Below are 21,021 nucleotides of genomic sequence, written 5' to 3'. Positions count from 1 at the left end.
CTCACTGTATTAGCTAGGGTTAAATAACTTCTTGTAACACAATCACCCATGCAGTAATTATCCAATGGGAGGCTCTTCCTATTTGCTTAGTTAAATCCAGGTGGTGACCTTTTTTTTGGCCAGGCAGTATATTTGGAAGCTTCATGCTCACTGGCCTCAGTAGCGCTATATTACAGTGGCAAAAATGGGACCCAAGTGAGTGGCTGAATATGGCTGTTAAAAACCAACTACTTCTTATGAGAGAGTTTGATGTATGTAAAAACATACATAAAGACGTTTCAAACTGCAGTTTAGCTCCAATTGGTTACAAAGATGCTGTAATGAGCATTTCAATCCGAATTGCTTTTGAATAAAGCACTATACTGGGGGGCCCTTTACAACCGATCATTTTCATATCAGTCTTAAGGGAACAGTCTGTTTATAAGGTAATAAAGTATCGTCCGATTTTGCCAATTTAGACCCTGATAAACATTGTAAGTGAATCCCAGGAGACAGTTAAATACAAAAAAAAAACCAAAGTAGGTTATTTCAATGATCTTACATTTTAGAATACGCAAACAGAAGGAGCCCATGGATCAAACAAGCTCCTTTAAACACTGAACCATAACCGGCCTCCTGTTCTGCAGGATTTCCAGGTAAATCGGTTGATAATTGTTTGCTCATTTCCACCATTCACTGCAGTATCCAGAATAACTGCTGAAATAAAGCTGCCTGTCCAAGCGAAATAAAAGCCATAGCACTCAAAATAGACAGAGAAAAAAGTCAAGGCATGAGATTAACAATATAATTGGCATACTCAGAACTCCATATGGTAATTTCAACATTGATCAAAGCTTTTTTGAACAATTGCGCACAAATCTGCAGCCTGTTTTAGCCATGAAAATCAGTTGCATTATTAATGTAGCTGTGATTGCACCTATTCCAGTCTTCAGAGACATAATAACGTCATTGATGTCTTCTTCCCTTTTGTCATTTTGTGGACAGCAATTTCAACATTATCATTTGGAGCTTCCAGACAGATCTAAAAAGTTTCCTCAAACAATACCAACACCCCTTCTGTGAGGACATCAGAACAGCTGAACACAGCTGATTATTAAGAGGCAAACTGATGATTCACAGTGAGGCTCATGTCCAATACGGTGCAGAGCATGCTTATGGCTAATCAAACATGGGCCGTGAATACCCTGGCATACTTGTTTAGCCACAAATTGAAAACATAATCCTAATGTGAGTCATTAAAAAAAACTTATTAAAGATTATTTGATGAACTGCATTGGGGTCCAAAATCTGAGACTACATTAAGAGTCAGGGATTTTTTTACTCATTTAAAGATGGAAAGAGAAAGTGGGCCAAACTCATAAAACTCAAAATGTGCACCAGTATTTAGGTCCTACTCATAAAGTCGCTAGTGTTCAACATAACGCTCTGTCTTTATAGCCTCAGTAAAAGCCAATGAACATGTTGATATGTTAGCGCCTGTTTGGGTGTGGAAATGAACTAAACATTGGGATCATGGATTCCAATAAAAGAAGCAAAAGTACTGTTTGGTGAAATTCAGCAAGAAATAAATAAAAATAAATAAATATTTGATATAAATAATTACACTTACTTGACAGTGGAATAATTCCATCCACTTTCAGGAAGTTATTTTTTAAAGATTCATTCTCCTTATGAAAAATATTTAAGAGCTAACTTTTATCTTCTTAAAATTTCTATCTGGTTTTAATCTGATGACTAAACCTTGGATTTCTCAGATTCTGTATTGGCAGAAAAAAAAGTCAGAATTGTCAAGACAATTTTTTTCCTGTGCAACAGCTATGATCATTAACATGCATGCAAATTAGTGAACAACAAACATGCTGGTATTTTTTCTTTATGAATAAATGCCATAATGCTGTCATGCTAAATCTGGCAGCGTGTTTTGCATCTAACCCAACCATATTTTAAAATTAAGAATTGTTAATAAAAAAAAAAAAATTAAAACCCAAAACAAACAAGGAGACATACTAATAGCACCCCCTTATGGACAATTTTCAGCCCAACAATGAGTTACAGCCTAGGTTCTTGATGTCCTTTGCATTTAATAAGTAAGCAAAATTAGGAAACAAATTTCCTTGCATCTATTTCCTTGCATCTCAGTAACGCAAAAATAGGACATATGTATTGAAGACGAAGTCATTCTTAAAACTTCTCAAAACTCAAAACTGATCCTTTCATTTCTAATCAATTTTTAATAATGTATTGCATTTGAAAAAAAATGCAAACAGAAGCATTTTCACTAGTGCTCCCAGTCATTTGGACCCCAATATATGCTTTCTAAATATACATGCCTTGGCAAGGCTGCAGATAGTATGTCAACACTGAGTCAAATATGATCTACATTTGTAGATTTCCAACAAAGAGTAGAAGAAAATGCCACAAAGTTAACAGGACTTAACTTTATTTGTGCACTCTGCTGTTGACAGGTTATGGGTCATATAATGAGAAGCACTGCCATAATAAATGACACATATGTGTAACTATGAGCACAGTGTCCATTTCATCCATGCAGTTTTATGAAGAGGGGCTGTCCAGGGATCAGTCTTTTGTTGGTTTTAAGAGTACTACAGTAAAAAATACTGATTGTTAATTGAATGAAAATAATTTACACCAACACCTTCCTACTAGGGCTTGACCAATGTATTGGCTGGTTGATGATATTGCCTCCAACACCTTTAATATGAGGAAAAAACATTTACTTCTGAGAAACTTTGTGATTTAATATGCTAAACATAAGATTATCTGCTCAAATCAATCATATTGATACAAGCTAAGCTAGAACACAAAACACAATCATAACCTGGCAAGCTTCAACCCAATTTACATGTCTAAGATACTGAGGTTTTAGTTTTTTGACACTATGGACACATGAACATCTGCTGTGGATAGGATACTGTGACTGGAGGTCTTCAAGCAGTCCCAAGTTGTAGACCCATAACAATGTGTATGTGTGAGGGTGGGAGACTAAATACCTCTCTAAATGTGGAACTATGTTAATGAACATTAATACATAAACATTTGTTCAGTTCAACCAGGACTAGTAAGTAGTATTATTAGCCTATATGGTCAAATATCTTACCAGTAAAATTTAAAGTTTAAATAGTTGTACATTTACCTTTTCTTTTTACATACATACATACATTTTCATGGCAATTCACTTGTAAGTCCTTTTGATGTGTGTAACCAGCTATTTGACACAGATTTAAAACTCTTGAATATTAGGTCCACTTTGTTCTAACAATATGAAACCACATATTTCTTTCCTTTAACAGATTTAGAGTTGGGTGGTATCCACTTGTTTCATACAGTCATAGTGTCTACAGATATTGCCACGGTATATGGTATTACCAAGGGCCCAGAGCAGCATAAGCACAGCACAGATGATTTTGGCTTTCGATTAGCTCTTTTTTTTTTTTTTTTTGGGGGGGGGGGGGGGTGTAGATGCATGTAAATGTAGACCATTTATTGTGGCACTGAAGAATCCAGACAGGGAATGTATTCCACCTGTAAAAGCAAACGCTAACATGAGGTTAAAGAGAAATCCTGGACATTTTATGCAAAATAGAAAACAGACAAGACAAGATCCTAAAAGGAGGACATGTCAAAAAAAGAGGATACATAACCCTGGAATTGCAAGTAATGCAATGTAATACAGTTTTCCAATCAAACAGCCAGTTCAGATTTTTTTACAGTCAGTATTAATGGCAGCGCTTCCCATAAGGGTGTGAAAAAGGTTTTCTGTAATGCTGAACTTGACCAATAGACCATTGTCAGTTCACCTGGCTGCAAATGCTGCGAAAAAAATAAATAAATAAATGTAATCTAAATGCAAAATGTGCGTCAGCACAGAGTGAACGTAAAGACCTTTCACGTCTGTTGAAGAATATATGTTAAACATATATACGTTAAAAGGGTGCACAATAAAAAGAGACCAAACATCTCACAGGCAGAAGAAGATATAGACTGGCACAAAGGATCGTTTGCTATACACATTACGCAACCCTGTGGGACACTGCGCTGCAAGATACTCATACAGCTGCAGATGTACACAGATGTCTACGGTTCTGATGAAGAGCTTTCAAGCCCGAACAAAAAGGGCATAATTTATTCCAATTTGAGGGCATGGCATGAATCAGGAAAATGAGCATAAAAACCACCACTACCCCTTTCCACCCCTGCCAACAACCTCCCAAAAAAGAACATGTCTAAGTCCGCTCTTCAAATGCTACATGGTTAATCCTCCTGCTGCATAATTACACCCTAATTAGTAACATCATCATAAAACATGAGGAACAATAATTCATGCGCAAGCTTCGCTAATCAGAATTTGGCTTCTTAATAAGGATTTGAGACTAATTAGGAGTAGACAGAGACAGCATAGCTAGAAGTGGTGTGTGCAGCAACATGGCATTTGACTTCATTGCTTCGACTAAGTGAATGAATGACTGGTAATAAGCGGGGACACAGAGCTAAGCTGTACAAGACAAAGCAACATGCCTCCAATGCTTATACACTTATATGCCTTAATACTTCCTCAACACACCAGTTTTGCTAGCAATGAAACCTGCAGGATCCACTGATCATTTTGGAATACAATATCGATTCCTTCTATGCCCACATCATTTCTTTGATAAGGCAGAGCTACTTCAGCAGTGCAGCACAAAAATCAAATAACCCATTTGTTAGAGACTGTTGGTGGTAGGGTTGAGGAAAACCCTTGACTGGAGCTTGAGTAATGGGAGACGAATTTCATCATTCTTCCACTGGGCAGTCCTCTTTAATAATGAATCCACAGCAAATGAATTCAGCAGCTTTGTCTTCTCAGGCTTTATTATACACGCAACTCAAAAGAATCCTAAAAGTCAGGCTGGAAAGTGATTTGTGCAAAGTGGAACGAACATGAGCCCTCAGGTCCGTTGGTCTTGTGCTTTTTGGAGCCGCGACTCTACGCCATGGACAGGGCCACGGAGGACTCGTGATGGTGCTGGCAGTAGGCGAGTCGAGCAGCCAGCATGAGCAGAACGCTGGTGGCTAACTCCAGGCAGTAGGAGAGGCAAGCCATGGCCAGAGACCAGCCGAAGGACACATGCACGTGAGCTGGCAGTTCGGTGCCTATCTCCCACTGCAGCAAATCCAGAGCCTGCTCAGAGTAGCTGACGTAGATGCACACTCCAGAAAGAGTGAAGAAGCCTATGGAGAGAATTAATCACAGTCAGTGACTAGATCCAACATGAATCATGGTTAGTGACTGGACTGAATGTCCATCAGAATCACTTTACTGGCCAATCACACTCACTGACATGCATCTTGCCGGAACATGACAGGTAAATAAATACACGGTTATAAGAGAAAGCCTAAAAATGATTAGGTTCATGCAACACAAATATGGTCTGATCCATTTGTCGGATCCAAGCCTTTAGAAGTATCTAAATACTAAATCTGGTTTAGATTTTTTTTTCTAAAGCTTTTTTTTTTTTTTAAAGAAGGTATGCACTGTTGAACTTGGCTAACAAAAAAAACACTGGCAAAACCATGGAAGACAACTGAAGTGTATGATTGCAGAATTCTGTCCTTGGTGAAGAAAAATCCTTCTATGAAATCTAGTCAAGTCAAGAACAGTAAAATGGCATATCACTGTCAAATTCTACAATTAAGTGATGCCTTCATTTGTTTAAATACAGAGGGTTTACTTCCTACCATACGTAGGAACAGAGAAGCCAGATTAGAATTTGCTAGAAACAATCTAAAGTTGGTTCAGTTCTGGAACAAGATACTTTGGATAGATGAAACTTAAGGTTAACTAAAGAAAGGAGAAGAATAAGGGTTCTTGATCTGGATACCACCATCTGTCAAAATGGTAAAGCACTGTTATTGCATGGGCATGTATATCTGTAGCTTGTTTCCAAGTAATAAAATCCATTCTTATATTTATAATTGCCAGCTAGTTTAATTACTTTTGTTTTATCCTGCTTTTATTAGAGTAACTGTCTCGACTGTCCAGGGAGGGCTTTCTACTAGATTTTGGAGCATTGCTGTAAGGATTTGATTTAAGAGTTCAGCAACAAGAGCATTAGAGAAGTCAGAATGTTGGATGATCACCACCACATCTCATCCCCAACTCATCCCAAAAGTATTGGATAGAGCACAATCTGGAAGCTCCTCTCCTGGTTCTTGCTGCAGTCCACCATCAGTGGACTGCTAGGCATGGGTGCTTGGTGTGCCCAAGCCCTCAGCCTGTTCCTGACACTGGTTCGCTTTCCTTAGGGCCAGTGCTTTGCGCGACGTTCTTTGTTCTTCCTCAGGATCTCAATCATCCAGCTTGGATCCAGAGTTAATAGTCAATAGAAACAAGAGTGTTTCTGTCATAGCTGATGCTGGATGAGGTGAATTAAAAAAAGAGCCAGCATAAGTGCAAAAAATAGATAAAAATTGCCAATGTGTGAACGGAGCTGTCATGACGGCAGGCGACCTCACTGATGCCATCTTGAAAGATCTGTACATCATATCGGGACACTACCATATTGTTTCGTATCCAGATTTGAATTTTGAGTATCGTTTTACGAGTACAGTACTCCAGACAGCATATGGTGTGCTAATGATTAAAGATGTGCCACCTTAACACATTTATATGCCCATTGCATTGGGAGCACTTTTTGTTTATTTACGTTTCAAAAAAGATAATGGAATCAAAGAGACTAAAAAAGTAAAAGTGTTATTATTAGGGTCTATTTAATCATTTTGAGAAATTTTACAAAACAATTACAATAGTTCAATAATTATAACTGCAAAATTCACTGCTGAATATTTTGAAATATGAGATCCACCTGTCAGAGATTCTCATCCATTGCATTCAGGGCACAACTTGATTGAAATTTCAACCTGATTTAAATTCAGTCCTGCATGATTATTCTCATATTAATAATTTAATTCTTAATAAAAATGTGTATATTTCTTTACTTCCATAGAAGGAAGAAAGGATGGTCCTAATCCATGGTTGATGGTTGAAGTGCTTGAATGCTGAACTGCCAGTGTCGTACTTATTAGCATAATTAGCCAGCTGACATGAACTTTCAGGAGTCCTGACCTTTGAAAGGAACAGGGGCAAAATTTTAAACCTTCTGCACAGCACTTAAAGCCCAATTTAAGACAGTCTTTGAACCCTGCCTTCTCCCATTGTGTGTCTGTTAAATACCTATAATGCCTACATAATCAACCTGTAATCAGGCGTCTTTTAAATGGGATGTGGCAGACATCAATTACAACAATCAATAGTTTGATTGAGCTGCTTTCTGAAGTCACCCATAGAAACTATGCAAGCATATAGACAATACAGGCAAGAAGAGAGAGCAAAGCAGAAAAGTGTGAGAGCACAATATAGAGTGAAACACAGAGAAACAGGGGGAGAGAGTATGGGGGGATGGGTTGAAATAAGATCCTCTGTAATGGCCCAATTGTGTGATTTCATTAAGAGAAGATCTAAGCAACACACTAGACAGAAAAGCATCAATCTGCAGTAAACACTTCTTTGTTTGCACGTTGTATTTAAAATAAATGTTAGAGTAACTGCCTCTACTCTCTCAATTGGGAAGGCTCTCTGGTGTGGACATATAGTGTATATATACCCAGTGGGAGGATGCATGCAATATATCAAGTCTACACACAGTCCAGACACCTATTTTTCTTAGACTAGAGGCAGACTAGGGTTTGAATACCTAGCCCTTGGGTAAGACTATTTTTGCCCCAACTGTGTAACGTGACTCAAATGCAAGTCGCTTTAGATAGAGAATCAGCCAAATGCCATAAATGTAACTGTACTTGCTGCCAATGATGGTAACCATCTTCACACTAATTCACCACAACCTGCAAAATGATATGCTGCTTAATTGAAACTTTAGAACTTCCAAATGATTCAGTTTTAATATATTTTCAAATATGCATGTTATCAATAGTATGGTTTCTCTGGAATGTATGTAATTTGGTCAGTATTATTTTTGTGATGCAAAGGTTAGTATTGATTGTTTTTGCACTGAGGCCCATAAGGTCCTAGTTATGCTATCCCCATCTTTAAATACTAAATACTGTTGTCAAAACATGTCTAGTACATATCAAGCACTTATCAACAGATATCACAAGAATCTGACCCCTCAGTTAGAACTGATGATCCTGAAAGAACAAATTAGGCTTTCAGAAATAAGCTAGCCACCACAAGTGCTGTTCTAATCATGTTGAGATTCCAGCCTTGATTTGCTTCCCTACATGCTTCATGTGCTGCTGATTACATGAAAGCACTGTGGAGTTGTGGAACGAGCAGGTATTGACAAGCTACTTAACACTGTGCCCTCCTCCATCGGCATCCTCCACCTCCTAAACAACCGTGGCACTGTTCAGAGACATTGTAAACAGCAGTGAGGTGAACACACCTCCAGACACAACAAGGGAGAATATGGAATGGAGTGAATTTGGTGTGTTTTCGAATCGAGATCTATTAATAGCACGGTAATCGTATGGCTTCACACATGATTTACTTCTTGCAATAAATAGAAAAGGGTTGATTGAACAGGGTCCGAAGGTACACATTATGATGACGAGCCTCATGTGGAGTATTACTTGTATTAGAAACCAGTCACGGATTGGAACAGATGTTGATGAAAGCTCGACTACACTTCTCACATTGTACACAGTCAATTTACAAGTAATTAACACCAGAATGCTTTCGTTATCAAGGGAGATGCTTTGACAAAGGAAGTCTGGAAGGTAAACAAAGGCACGATATTTAAAAAAGCTTTCAAGAACATCAGTTGTTATTACACCCAAATGAAGGAGCAGGACCGATATTCATGCTGCATTAACTCAAGTAAGCATAACTTTGACACACAAAGGAAACTGTAATATCTCCATAATGAAAAGTAGCTCTCCCCACACAATAGCGACTGGCTTGTTATCAGTGTCTTTATTTCGGCAGCTAAAACAAAAAGTTCAGTTTCAGACATAGTTGCCAAAAATAATTCTGAGGCCCGTCTGCCTTAAAGAGAGCCCTGACTGTTGAGGCATGTATGTAAATATAGTACATTTGTCCGATACTATTCAAATAGAGTGCCTTGTGAAAGAATCCCCATTCAAAAGTGATTCTACAAGACAACAAAAGACATTTCTATTTATATTTACGCTTTACATGTGTGACATTTAGCAGAAGATCATATCTAGAAAATAGCCATAGCCGGTTTGAATAGGCTAGAATCTAAAAGAAGACCTCAAGCTTAGATGCTTGATGCCTAAGGCAAAAACTCACAGTACTCAAACCAAGAAACACAATTTTGCCTGAATATCAAAAGTGTTCTAATTGTTTTTGTCATATTTTACTTTAAAAGGACTCTCAACTAATTAATTTCAATGCATTTATGTAAGAAAATATTTTGTGACAAAGATTTGAGGATGTCTGGGTTGAGGCTTCAGTTCAGGGTGGTTTAGTACCCAGCACATTTCACACACACCTGTCTGAAATGAAAGTGAACTCCACACACTTTGTCAACATACTTTAATTTTGGCATGACTTTTGGAGGTAAATTGATCTAATGAGCTTCTGGTTGGCCAACTGCCAAATCAAGATGTAATTATAGCACCTGTGAGTGTATTAAAGGGCCTATGTTTACAGCCACTGTAAAATCCAAGCGACTCATTTAAAAATTTGGACCTCCTCAAGTCTGGCCTCAATTCCAAGCAACGGTACAAACAATAGTATGCACATCTGAAACATTTCGGACAACGAAAACACTACATTGTTCAGACACAAATTCTGAAGCCCCAAGGCTGAACGAATTAAAGGTGCACGTATTTGTCACTGTACACTGTACAGTGTTAGGGGCAGTGAGTACACACACACACCCAGAGCGGTGGGCAGCAAACTCCAGCGCCCGGGGAGCAGAGAGGGTAAAGGGCCTTGCTCAAGGGCCCAACAGTGGCAGCTTGCCGAGCCCGGGAATCGAACCCACAACCCTGTTATCGATATGCCCTGTTATCGATCCTAAGCTACGATACTGCCACTGCGCAAAGCTGTGGCAAATTATGGACCAAGACAACAACAAAGGAACTAGTGAAGGAGCCTAAGGCATCAGGTACTGAAGTACCAAACGTCTATCAATAAGAGAGTGCTTTGCCCATACTTCAAGACCAGCATAAACAAGCCAGGCTGATGTTTGCATGTGATCACCAGGGCAAAGACTCTGGTGAGATGAAACAGAAAACCATAATTAATCTGTTACTCAATTCATTCTTCAAACATCAGGGTTCTTTGCATTAAGGTCACCACAACAATTGGAGCCACACCAATCACTGCACATTACTGTGTGCCACAATGGAGACTCGACCCCAAAAACCCCTACAAAAAGTCAAAGTCAAGAAGAAGCTACATTTCCTCAACAAGACTGGAATTCTCCAGTCAGTGGTAATCTTCATAAAGCATGAATAAGGCTTTTGAATGTAGTCTCTCGAGAAAAGATGCTGCAGAGCTGGTTCTTTTCCCACAGTAGAGCAAAGAGGTCCACAAAGAACAGCATGAAAGATGAAGAATGATCTAGGGTGAATGACCTCTACGATCCGGCCTCCAGATGTCATGCAGACTCCCTTCTCTAACAATCACACCAGCCTTCTCTCTGATACTGCAGCATGCAATTTACTGCACTGCCAAAATCAGTTTCAGTTCCAGGCTGACTCAGAACCTGGAGAAGCTATCCAAATAGCACTCCACAACCACATCCCATCCTTTAAAAAAATAAAAAAGCAAAAATTTATATTAATAGTCTCATGTGAACAACATTATGCAACACCACTAGACCCACAGCCATCTAAATGCTAGATGTGATGTCATGGTGTCACAATGAGATGCCTGTTTAGCTGTCAGAGCCATCATTAGAAAAACAAAAGCAGACCAGGTGCAGACCAAATCCATTTCACAGATTTAACCTCATGTTTTTCAGCCGTCTACAGCTAAGTATAAATGTATATTATTAAGTATATGTTACGCACAATATGAAGCTCTACAATCTAATGTGGAAAGGGCACAATTTATATGATTAATGTTTGTTTGCGTTATATTAGAGTATATTACATGACTATGCCAATGGAATTACTCAATATGCATGCAAGAGAGGTTTAAATATATGTGACAAGTCTGCAAGTCAGCATGATTTAACTCTTTAATACTACATACTTTTATCTGGTCTTTTGAAGTGATGTTACAGCTGAAATCTATCACGTAATTCACCACGCAGCCAATTGTTATGGAGACTGTGTTCCCCATGCACTCAAGAGCTAAACACAGTCACAATCACTTGAAATGGGAAAAAGCTGCTATTCAAAATACACCTTGAGCAACATCACAAATCATGCAAAATGTCAAATTACACCATTCAGCATCAACTAAAATGAAATTTCAGCCTCAGAAGTGAAAAGGGTTGTCTATGTAGCAATCCAGATGAATCCCCATCACCTAAGTGCAAAGCTAATAACCCTTAATGCCACAGCACACCCCTGGGCATGAGTAATTTTCTTTCTGCTAAATGCTCAAATGTTCACAAGGTTTTCCTCTCTGTTACCCCACAGATTTAAAACGACTTAATATAATATAAATGAATAACAAGTGAGTTTCAAAAAGCCCATGGTTTAATGCATATGGCAAAACCAAATTAACAACATTGATTTGTTCCAAACTCTAAATTGTATTCATAGCAGTCATTGGGCTGCTAATTTCCAATCAAACTTGGCAGTCACAGGAGCTACTGGCTTGCATGTCAGAATCACAACTGCTCTGAATTTCCTTTTTGCTGAATTAATACATTTTAATTTATTTGGAAACCCTAGCATAGGGGTATCAAACATACAGCGCAAGGCCCGGAACTGACCAGATAAAATATATATGTGGGTTCATGGATGGGTTAAAGGCAGAGGCCAAATTCCATCTGTGTCCAACAGTAATGATGAATATGTCTATTTGCAAACTCACCCACAAATTGACAACACAGGTATGTTCCACCTTGTGTGAAATGTAATAAATGTCAGTGTTTCTTACTACTACACTCTTAAGCTGCTTCAAATGGTTCTTTGAGTAATGCCAGATGTCTGAATAGGAAGAACCCTTTAAAGATCTAAAGAGCCATCAATTAATGCGTCCTTACCAATTTAAAGGTTCTTCACACTCAACTTTTACAAAATATTCACAAACTCTTCATCATTAAGTTGACAATGCCATGCTGTAAGTACACCAACTTCCAAAGAAATTGAAATAGGTTTTGTTACATGGCCTGTTACCAAAAATGAGTTTCCTACCCCTGCCCCAAAATATTGGAAACCTCACAGTGGAAAAACACCAACCACATTTGCCAGATTGGTGGTATTTTTTGTCCTTAAACCTGAAATATGTGACCCATGCATTAACTGTTCTCATTGAAATATTCTGTACAGATGTCATGAGCGGTGTTGCAGAATCCATTGATCAGTCTCAAACTAAGCACTAAAGTATATTTCTGCTGACAAATGATCAATTTCTGGAGCCAGTCAGAACAACCCCCAATTTGTCCATGTCCTAGGGGACCTTGCAGGATAGCAGAGTCATGCTGTTATGGTTAGAATGTGCTGAAAACTTGAAAGTTAGGTTAAATGAAATGAGGTGCACCATGTGCGTGTGTGAAATGCACAATTTTAAATTAGTCATGAGAAAATGCACATTTCAGTTCTTGGGTGATTTGATGTATTATTAATTGCAAACAAATACAGAAATGATCAATCATCCTTAGTTAGCCTGCATGCATAGCCATTTGGTTTTTCTCAAAGCTGTCAGACATGCATGCTTTATTCAGTAACATATGTGAGCTTATGATCCTAACATGCATGACCTCATCTACTGTTAATGCCACCAGTATGTGCTTTATTAGGCTGTGCTTAAATGATGTAGTTACTTATTTTGAGTTTTGTAGCCACTGATAAAAGGACTAAAAACCATGACACTAATTGAGGTTACTACACTTTACATTGGTTCTTCGAGGGTTCTTTAGTAAAGGCAATGGTTCTGCATATAACCACGCCACCTATTCAAAGAACCATTTGAATGCTTAAGTAGTAGTTTCATTGCATGGTGGAAACCTTTAGTAGACTGTTCTAAAGTGAGGAGAACCTGAAAGGGTTCCCCTATTGTCACAAGCCAAAGAACAATTTTAGTAGTACTTCTAACCTTTTTAGCTTACTCTAACTTTCTGCTCAGGAGTGATACCAAACATAAATGTCACAAAAATAATTCTCACAATAAATAGAAATCAGGAGAGCAGATTCCAGTTCACCATGCATTCTCTGAAATGCTTAACACATCTGAGTGAACCACAGCATGCAAATTACGTCTTATTCCAACACCTGGCTGAGTGCTTTACTATAGTGGTATATCCTGGACTGTAATAATAGGACTGTATGTGTATATGCCAGATGGTTTCCAGTTATACAGCACCTCTTTCTTACACTTGAAAAAGGACTATCAGAAGTACAGCTGAAAATGTACAGCTGGAAAAGGAAGAACCTTTGAACTTTGGACCTTTCTATCCAACACATCCACTGTAAATGTTGTAAATGAGTCTTGAGTCTTTCACCCAAGGGAAGTGGCTGGAATTGGTGATGTTCAGATTGAGACGGATCTATGATCTTGCTGATGGGCTTCATGATTTCACTGTTAAATATTTCTTCAAGCATTGGCAAATTACACCCAATGATTATCTCTGCTGTCCTGATTATGCACTGCTGTTTGGCTTGTCAGGTTGAATTTCTTCAGCTGCCTCAGGAAGACAGAGGAGACAGAGATGGAGACAGAGATCCGTCTTGGATCCTTCATGTCTTCTTATGTTATTTCTTTTTTTTTTTGTCTTTTACTAATTATTAATTATGTAAAGCTGCTTTGTGATAACAACAGTTGTAAAAAGCGCTATACAAATAAATTTGACTTGACTTGGCTCCAGTGCTGAGTGTCTGGATTTCTGATGCATATTCCAAGCTATAATGGCTGCTTCCAGTTGATCAGGAAAACCATGGAAATCAGATGGAATCTGACACTGACAGCTCAAACATTTGACCTGCAGGGCCTATCAGTGGCACAATGGTGTTAAACACTGACCTGAAGTCCAAAAACAGAACTAGGATCAGCATAGGATGTCAAGATGTTGTGGTATGAAGTGCAGGGCCAAATTTACTCATCAATTATCAATAGACTGGTTTTAATCTGTACACAAACTGCAGGGGGTCCAGCACAACGTCTGTAATAGCTTTCAGGTGGGCTAGGACAAGGCCTTCAAATAAGTTATGACTACAGAGGTCAGGGCAACCGGTCTAATTTAGTCCTGTAATGTTTGTTCTTTTGGGGACTGGGGTGATGGTTGAGAACTTAAAGAACATAGGAAAAGAGCCAATGTTCCAATGATTGGTTAAAAAAGGTCTGCGGAAATTGGTGCCCTGATCACAGGAATGCTTGAGACAACCATATTTCATATTCACCATTTGTGTTGGAATTTGGCCTCCACCTTTTCCAATTCACCTTTTATTCTCCTGAAAAGATCATTTTTGGTGAAAAGAACAGCAGGTGGAGGTGGCTGAAGAGCCTGGTGGTCATTCAGGAGAAGGGACGCTTTTCTACACTTTTCCAAACTGAAGTTGGGTTGTGATCAGCAATCTGACTTTTCAGCTTCTCTGGGAATTTTATCTTTGCTGCTTTAATCTCTTTCTCCACCCAGGCCTCTTTGTAGATCCCGGGAACTGCTGGACTTCAAAACGATCTTGCCATCTCCTTTGAGAACTCCTTTGGTCACTCCATTTACAGAAGCTTGAAGCCTTGGTGTAGTCATGGATGATCAGTTATTGTTCTCAAGTCATGTTGCAAACGTAACTCTATCATGCAGATTTCCCCTGTACAACATCCAGAGAATTCAACGCTTCCTCTCTAGAGAGGCCGCCCAGGTGCTCGTTCGGTCACTTGAAGACTTGACTACTGCAACTCTCTTCTAGCTGTTCTCCCATTGCACATCATCAGGCCCAGAATGCAGTGGCATGAGCCGTATTCAACATTTTAAAATTCAGCCATGTCAGTCCACGGCTGCGTTTTCTTCACTGAATTCCTGTAGCTGCTTCCCACACCAGATTCAAAACCCTGACGCTGGCCTACAAAGCCAAGAATGGCTTGACCAGCCATCCCTTAAAATCCACGGAAGACAAGCAACCAGGCTTTTTTCTGTCCTGGCTCCAAAGTGTGTCTGTCGCTGTCTTCAAACGCAGACTGAAGCGAATTCCTCTTCTGAGAGTATTTGGGTGAATAGCAGAGTGATCACCTTATTGACTTGTGTTTAGTAATGTCTAAACTTAGAGGTATCTTTAAATTATCAATCTATTTAAACTAGCTGAGGTTTTTTCTTGGGTAAATAGCAAAGCACTTTTGTAAGTCACTCTGGATAAGAGCGTCTGCTAAATGCCTTAAATGTAAATGTAGAGAATTCTTCCCCCACTTCTGAAAACTGGGGTTAAAATGCAGCTGTCTTCGCAGAATCTGTAGATTCAAAGCCGCTTAGTGGCTTTACAAGGTCTTCACTGGTCTACCCCTTTAACTGGCTTGTTGGTTTTTGAGCGTAGGGCCTGTAATATATTTCAGATGGGCTACGACCGACGTTCAAAGACATTCATGACTAAAAAGAGTCCTGTTATGTGTATTTGTCTACTCTGTCTGTTGCCTCTTCAAAAACAGTGCAACTCTAAATGCCTTGTAGCATTTCATTGTCTTCACCACTCTTCCTCTTCAACAGGCTTGTTGGTTTTCAAGTTTCTGCCTGTATGTGAGAATGAGGTGAATGAGGCCGTGGATACAATGCCCGAGAGCTGCTCACGTGACGACGCAATAGATCCAGAATGATCCAGAATGTTGACCGTGCTGTTCTGTTCCTTCTCTCTCTCTCTGCTGTGGCTAAATCTTCTCAATCTAGCTGCCGGGCAGAGCGAGTAAATAAACGTGTTTTCTGCATAATTTGTTGGCTCACTCTGACTTAGCCAATACATGCTAATGTGGCTTGAATGATTTGTTGCCCATAACAGCCACCCAGCTCCAGTGCAATCCATGCCTTGGGAACACTTGATGTACCACTTTTTAAAGGACAGGGGCAATGTCCCATCACTTTTTGATTGCAAAAAAAAAATCCACTTTGCCTGAATTATAAGGAGCTCTACCCAATAGACCCAAGCAAACGGTCGCACTGTGTGGTAGAGCTAATAGAAAATCTTTATCTCAGCTGGACACCAGTTATTTTTGGACATATTACCAAGCAAATTTAGTAATCTGAGCAGAATCTACTGAAACCAATGTAGTGCTTTTAGCTAGTTAGTTATTCAGTCAGCTGCCCAACTGAGGAAGCTGTCCTTTGTCAGTTAGTCAGCAATGGTTCCACTTGTACACTTTATGAATTAACTATAATTAATGAATGCTTAAATAAGCTGCTCGAGTTGGTCAGGTGGCTCGGTGCTTCCTGGAACAGGTGGAGTCACGTGACTACACACATAGTAGTATGCCTTTAAGGGGACAGTACATGAATGTCATATTTGACATAATTGGCCAGCCCTACTTGTTGCTATGATCAATAAAATTCAAACAGCGTCTGCATAATTGACCTGATTCCTACCTGTCTTAATCACCAATACTCACTAGAGCAGTTATCATAGTTTCAAATTTCCTTTTCACAAACAGGCATTTTTAAAACACTAGAACTAATAACTGTATTTCTATACAATGTGAACATATTCAAGGTAGGTAAACTTTCTTCCTTTTTATAGCTACAGTCTGAAAGCATGCTGTGAAATTCTGGTCAGAGTGACTGACACTGTTCTACTATACCTGCTCACTAACCTTGAGTGTTTGTTACATCTGATCTAGGACTAACAAAGCATCCTGAGGCACAACAAGGCACACTTACTGCAGATGAGGAAGTACAAGGCCTCGCCAGAGAGGAGAGTGTAACTGCGTGCCAGGGAGGCCACTAGCCCAAAGATCCCTCCAAACACCAGCAGGACCAGGCTGACGGGAAGTAAGATGACTATGGCGCTGTGCAGGTCTACAGAATTAGAGAGAAAAGAAAATCCATGAAAAAAATGTTGCAGGCACTCAGGCATCTTAAACAGTAGTTATTCATTTATTATTCACACTAAGTTAACATTTTTAAATCTATTTTGGACATTTCTGCTTATTTCATCAATTTTATCAAGTGTAATTAAGGATGCATTGAAGTTGACAACTATCACTGATGCACCCCCCCTCAGTCTTTGGCAAGCTTTTCTGATTTAGTAGCTTTCGTGGAAAGCGTGGAAATCAGCGAGGCATCTCGGTAGCGTCTTTAAGTGAAAAGGGCAGGGAGGCGAAGATGCTGATGTTAAGTACTTTTGAACGACTGAGCTCTTTATGAATTAATAATACATTCAAACTGTTGCCGTTTTAGGGGTGTATTTTGTTGAGAGACCACAAACAAATATCTGAAAATGAAGAGTATTCAATATTCAGTATTCAGTATTCATAATGGGATAAAGGATTACACCCATATTGCATTTGAATAAAATTAGCTGCTTGCCAAGATCAGACAAATCAAATATTTACAAATGTATCCACTACAGTATTGTATCTACTGTATACCTCATAGTTCATTGTGCCCATTGGGCTATTAAGAGAAATCTTTCATTTGGTCTGGCAGATTACAGTGGAGTGTGTGGGTCACACTTGCCATGACCATTTTGGTCCCGGTAATGACCCCTACCGCTATTGTGCACAACAATACTGGGAGAGTCCCTTGCAGAACCGAAGCCTACGCTCACCATTCACATGGTTTCGAGTCACTCCATTACTGCCATTACAGCTAATGGAGAGAGGGTTTTCGCAAACTCACTTGAAAGGTGTTCGTGTTGCTCAGTCTGCTCCGTTGTATTCATATAGATGGAGACGGCATGATAGCTTCCATTCTTTTCTGTGTATGATAAGGAAATACCAATTATGCATAGTAACACAATTCATTACACTCCACGTGCTCTACCATGATAAAACACTCAGAATGATACAGCGAAGTGTAGACAAAAATACACACTGAAGTCTGCGTTAGAGCATGTGACACAGGGCAATGTTCAGCCTGCCAAAAATGAGTCAGAATGTTTGTGATAAAATGTAAAAACAGCCCAGCGCTGTAAAGGAGAGAAAATGATGTTTATTGTGTCCAGAATATCCCAGCAATTACGGCTGTTCTATTCCAAATAGAAAAAGATAGTCGTAGACCACGGCTGCATTCGGTTTAACCATTTGGTCTAATTGCATTTCAGTATAGGCTTAGCATGAACACAGAGACAAGAGCTCTGTGATTAGTTATCATTGCCTGTGCACATGCACCAGAGGCCAGCACAATACAAGCACATCACTGAGATTCATGGTTAAGGAAAAAGAAAACCACAAGCCTCGTTCATCCACTATGTACACTTTTTTTCTTTTTTAGATTAAGCCCACTTTATTGCAACCACCCCAGGTTATGTGATTTTTTTTCTTGATATATTAGGGAGTAGGGAACGGTAAATTTTACAAGAGGAAAAAAGAAAAGTATTCCGATAATATCAAGCAACACAAGACATTTAAAAGACTGAAGAGTCTAATGGCTGTGCATCTGTGTGTGCATGTGTAATTTTCAGTGGGAAACTGAATAGAGAGACTGCCTTTCTGAACAAATACCATCTAACCATAATGCTCTACATTATTTGATGAACACCTGAATTCCACATGGCAAGTCCAGATATATCTGGAATCACACCTTTGTGCATCTGACCAGCTCTAAAGATATCAAAGAACCAATTGTAAATAATGCTTTTTCTATTTCAGGGCATAAAGATGAGCAAACACTCGTTAGAAGTAAAAATGAAACACCTTATTTATCTCAGTGTTACTGAGCTCTACTAAAGTCTGAGTAGACTGATAAATCACTGTGCTGATCAGTTATTTATCTCAGTGTTACTGAGCTCTACTAAAGTCTGAGTAGACTGATAAATCACTGTGCTGATCAGTTATTTATCTCAGTGTTACTGAGCTCTACTAAAGCCTGAGTAGACTGATAAATCACTGTGCTGATCAGTTATTTATCTCAGTGTTACTGAGCTCTACTAAAGTCTGAGTAGACTGATAAATCACTGTGCTGATCAGTTATTTATCTCAGTGTTACTGAGCTCTACTAAAGTCTGAGTAGACTGATAAATCACTGTGCTGATCAGTTATTTATCTCAGTGTTACTGAACTCTACTAAAGCCTGAGTAGACTGATAAATCACTGTGCTGATCAGTTATTTATCTCAGTGTTACTGAGCTCCACTAAAGCCTGAGTAGACTGATAAATCACTGTGCTGATCAGTTATTTATCTCAGTGTTACTGAGCTCCACTAAAGCCTGAGTAGACTGATAAATCACTGTGCTGATCAGTTATTTATCTCAGTGTTACTGAGCTCTACTAAAGCCTGAGTAGACTGATAAATCACTGTGCTGATCAGCTCTTTATCTCATTTTAAGGCATGACAATACGCACAGATCTTTATCTGAAAATCACATAGCAACTAACTTTACAGTCAGCGTTACAGGGTTGTTTGATAGGGATACTGAGAACTGTTTGCTGAGTACATGAGACAGATCACTTTTGCTCATGGCATTGAGGAGCAGTGGTGGTTTGAAGCAGAATGCCCCCAAAAAATCCATAAATCAGAATTTCTGAACATAGAACATAATTACAAAAAGATAATTTGTGGTGGTTTAAAAGGTAACAAGTAAAACTGACATTAGCAGGTTATATAGACTCAGGGAATGCAGACTGAACACCAAACAGCTACCCAACAGGTAGCCAGCACTGCTAGCCCTGCCCAAGCCATATTTAGACCTTCACCACCATCAGCACCACCACCACCACCACCACGCTGCCTCACAACCCAAAAAGAAAAGTTATGTGAGCATCATAAGCATTATACCCTACCTTCATAGATCCTCCACAGCCCTGAGTGGGAACTCTTGAATTCCCCAGTGGAGTTGCTCTCTTGGTCCACGTCTATGATGTACCAGTACTCGCTGCCGATGGCCACGGCGAGGAAGGCGAAGCTCAGCAAGCCGGACAGTCCAGCTGCGACCACCACCCTGCCGAAGTTCATTGTATGGCTGAAGGTCCACCAGCAGCGCGGCTCTGTGCGATGGGAGAGCGTGTATGCCTACGATACCAACCGTCCGCATTGGTCTGTCGCTGTGCTGGGCAGTACATCCAGTCAGAGAGTGAGCAGGACCTGTGGTTCTAACGCAAATGCTGGAGGAGGCGGGGGGATGAGGAGAGGGTCTTTTTTTTTTTTTTTTAAACCAGCCCTTAAACTACAGGATTTAACTGATCAGTTCATTTTTTGCATTAGTCCCATATAATTGTCCATTGAATTAGAAGTAGCCTAAGCGCACGGACGCAGTCCAGGCTCCACGGACAGAGGCTATTAGCGAGTCAGCGAGTAAGCAAAAGAGCGTGGACTTAGAGAGAGACCCCCTAAACTGGGTTAGTGGCGCCCTTTAATGACTCGTTTCGAAGCGTTTGTGCCAGTTTGTTGGAGCGTTGATGCGTGTTAGCTGTGGGAACCTTAGTGGTCCACTGCTCCTGCTCTGAGGGGAGAGAATAAACCAATAGAAAACCAATGATATAGAAGGGAGGAGGGAGGAGGGGGAGGGGGGGGGGTACAGATGCACAGTTGGTGTGTGTGTGTGAGTGGTTTTTGTGTGGAGGGGGGTTGGGGGTGTTAAATCACATCAAATCAAAGCATCCATACACATAAATGCTCAATTTGCTTAGAAATGACTTCTTCAATGTCAAGGGTTACAATTCTCATTTGCTGACATTATGGTCTTCATTAAACTGACAGAAGGGGTACAATCACCATAAAAAAAAAA

The 21,021-nt window shown here is 39.6% G+C and overlaps 1 protein-coding gene across 1 annotated transcript; it reads right to left on the bottom strand.

Moving 5' to 3' along the window:
• Nucleotides 1–2,423: 2,423 nt before the first annotated feature.
• Nucleotides 2,424–20,714, bottom strand: LOC140573991 (transmembrane protein 235). The gene is made up of 4 exons (XM_072693650.1): nt 20,078–20,714; nt 17,976–18,053; nt 17,016–17,153; nt 2,424–5,229 (listed from the first exon to the last, which is right to left on the bottom strand). Exons 1-4 carry the CDS (start codon nt 20,247–20,249, stop codon nt 4,985–4,987), a joined length of 633 nt encoding a protein of 210 aa, XP_072549751.1. The 5' UTR covers nt 20,250–20,714; the 3' UTR covers nt 2,424–4,984.
• Between the last annotated feature and the right edge of the window lie 307 nt (nt 20,715–21,021).

Source organism: Salminus brasiliensis, chromosome 12 (genome assembly GCF_030463535.1).
Source record: "Salminus brasiliensis chromosome 12, fSalBra1.hap2, whole genome shotgun sequence".
Classification (NCBI taxonomy): domain Eukaryota; kingdom Metazoa; phylum Chordata; class Actinopteri; order Characiformes; family Bryconidae; genus Salminus; species Salminus brasiliensis.
This window is presented reverse-complemented; position numbering and strand designations above follow the sequence as displayed.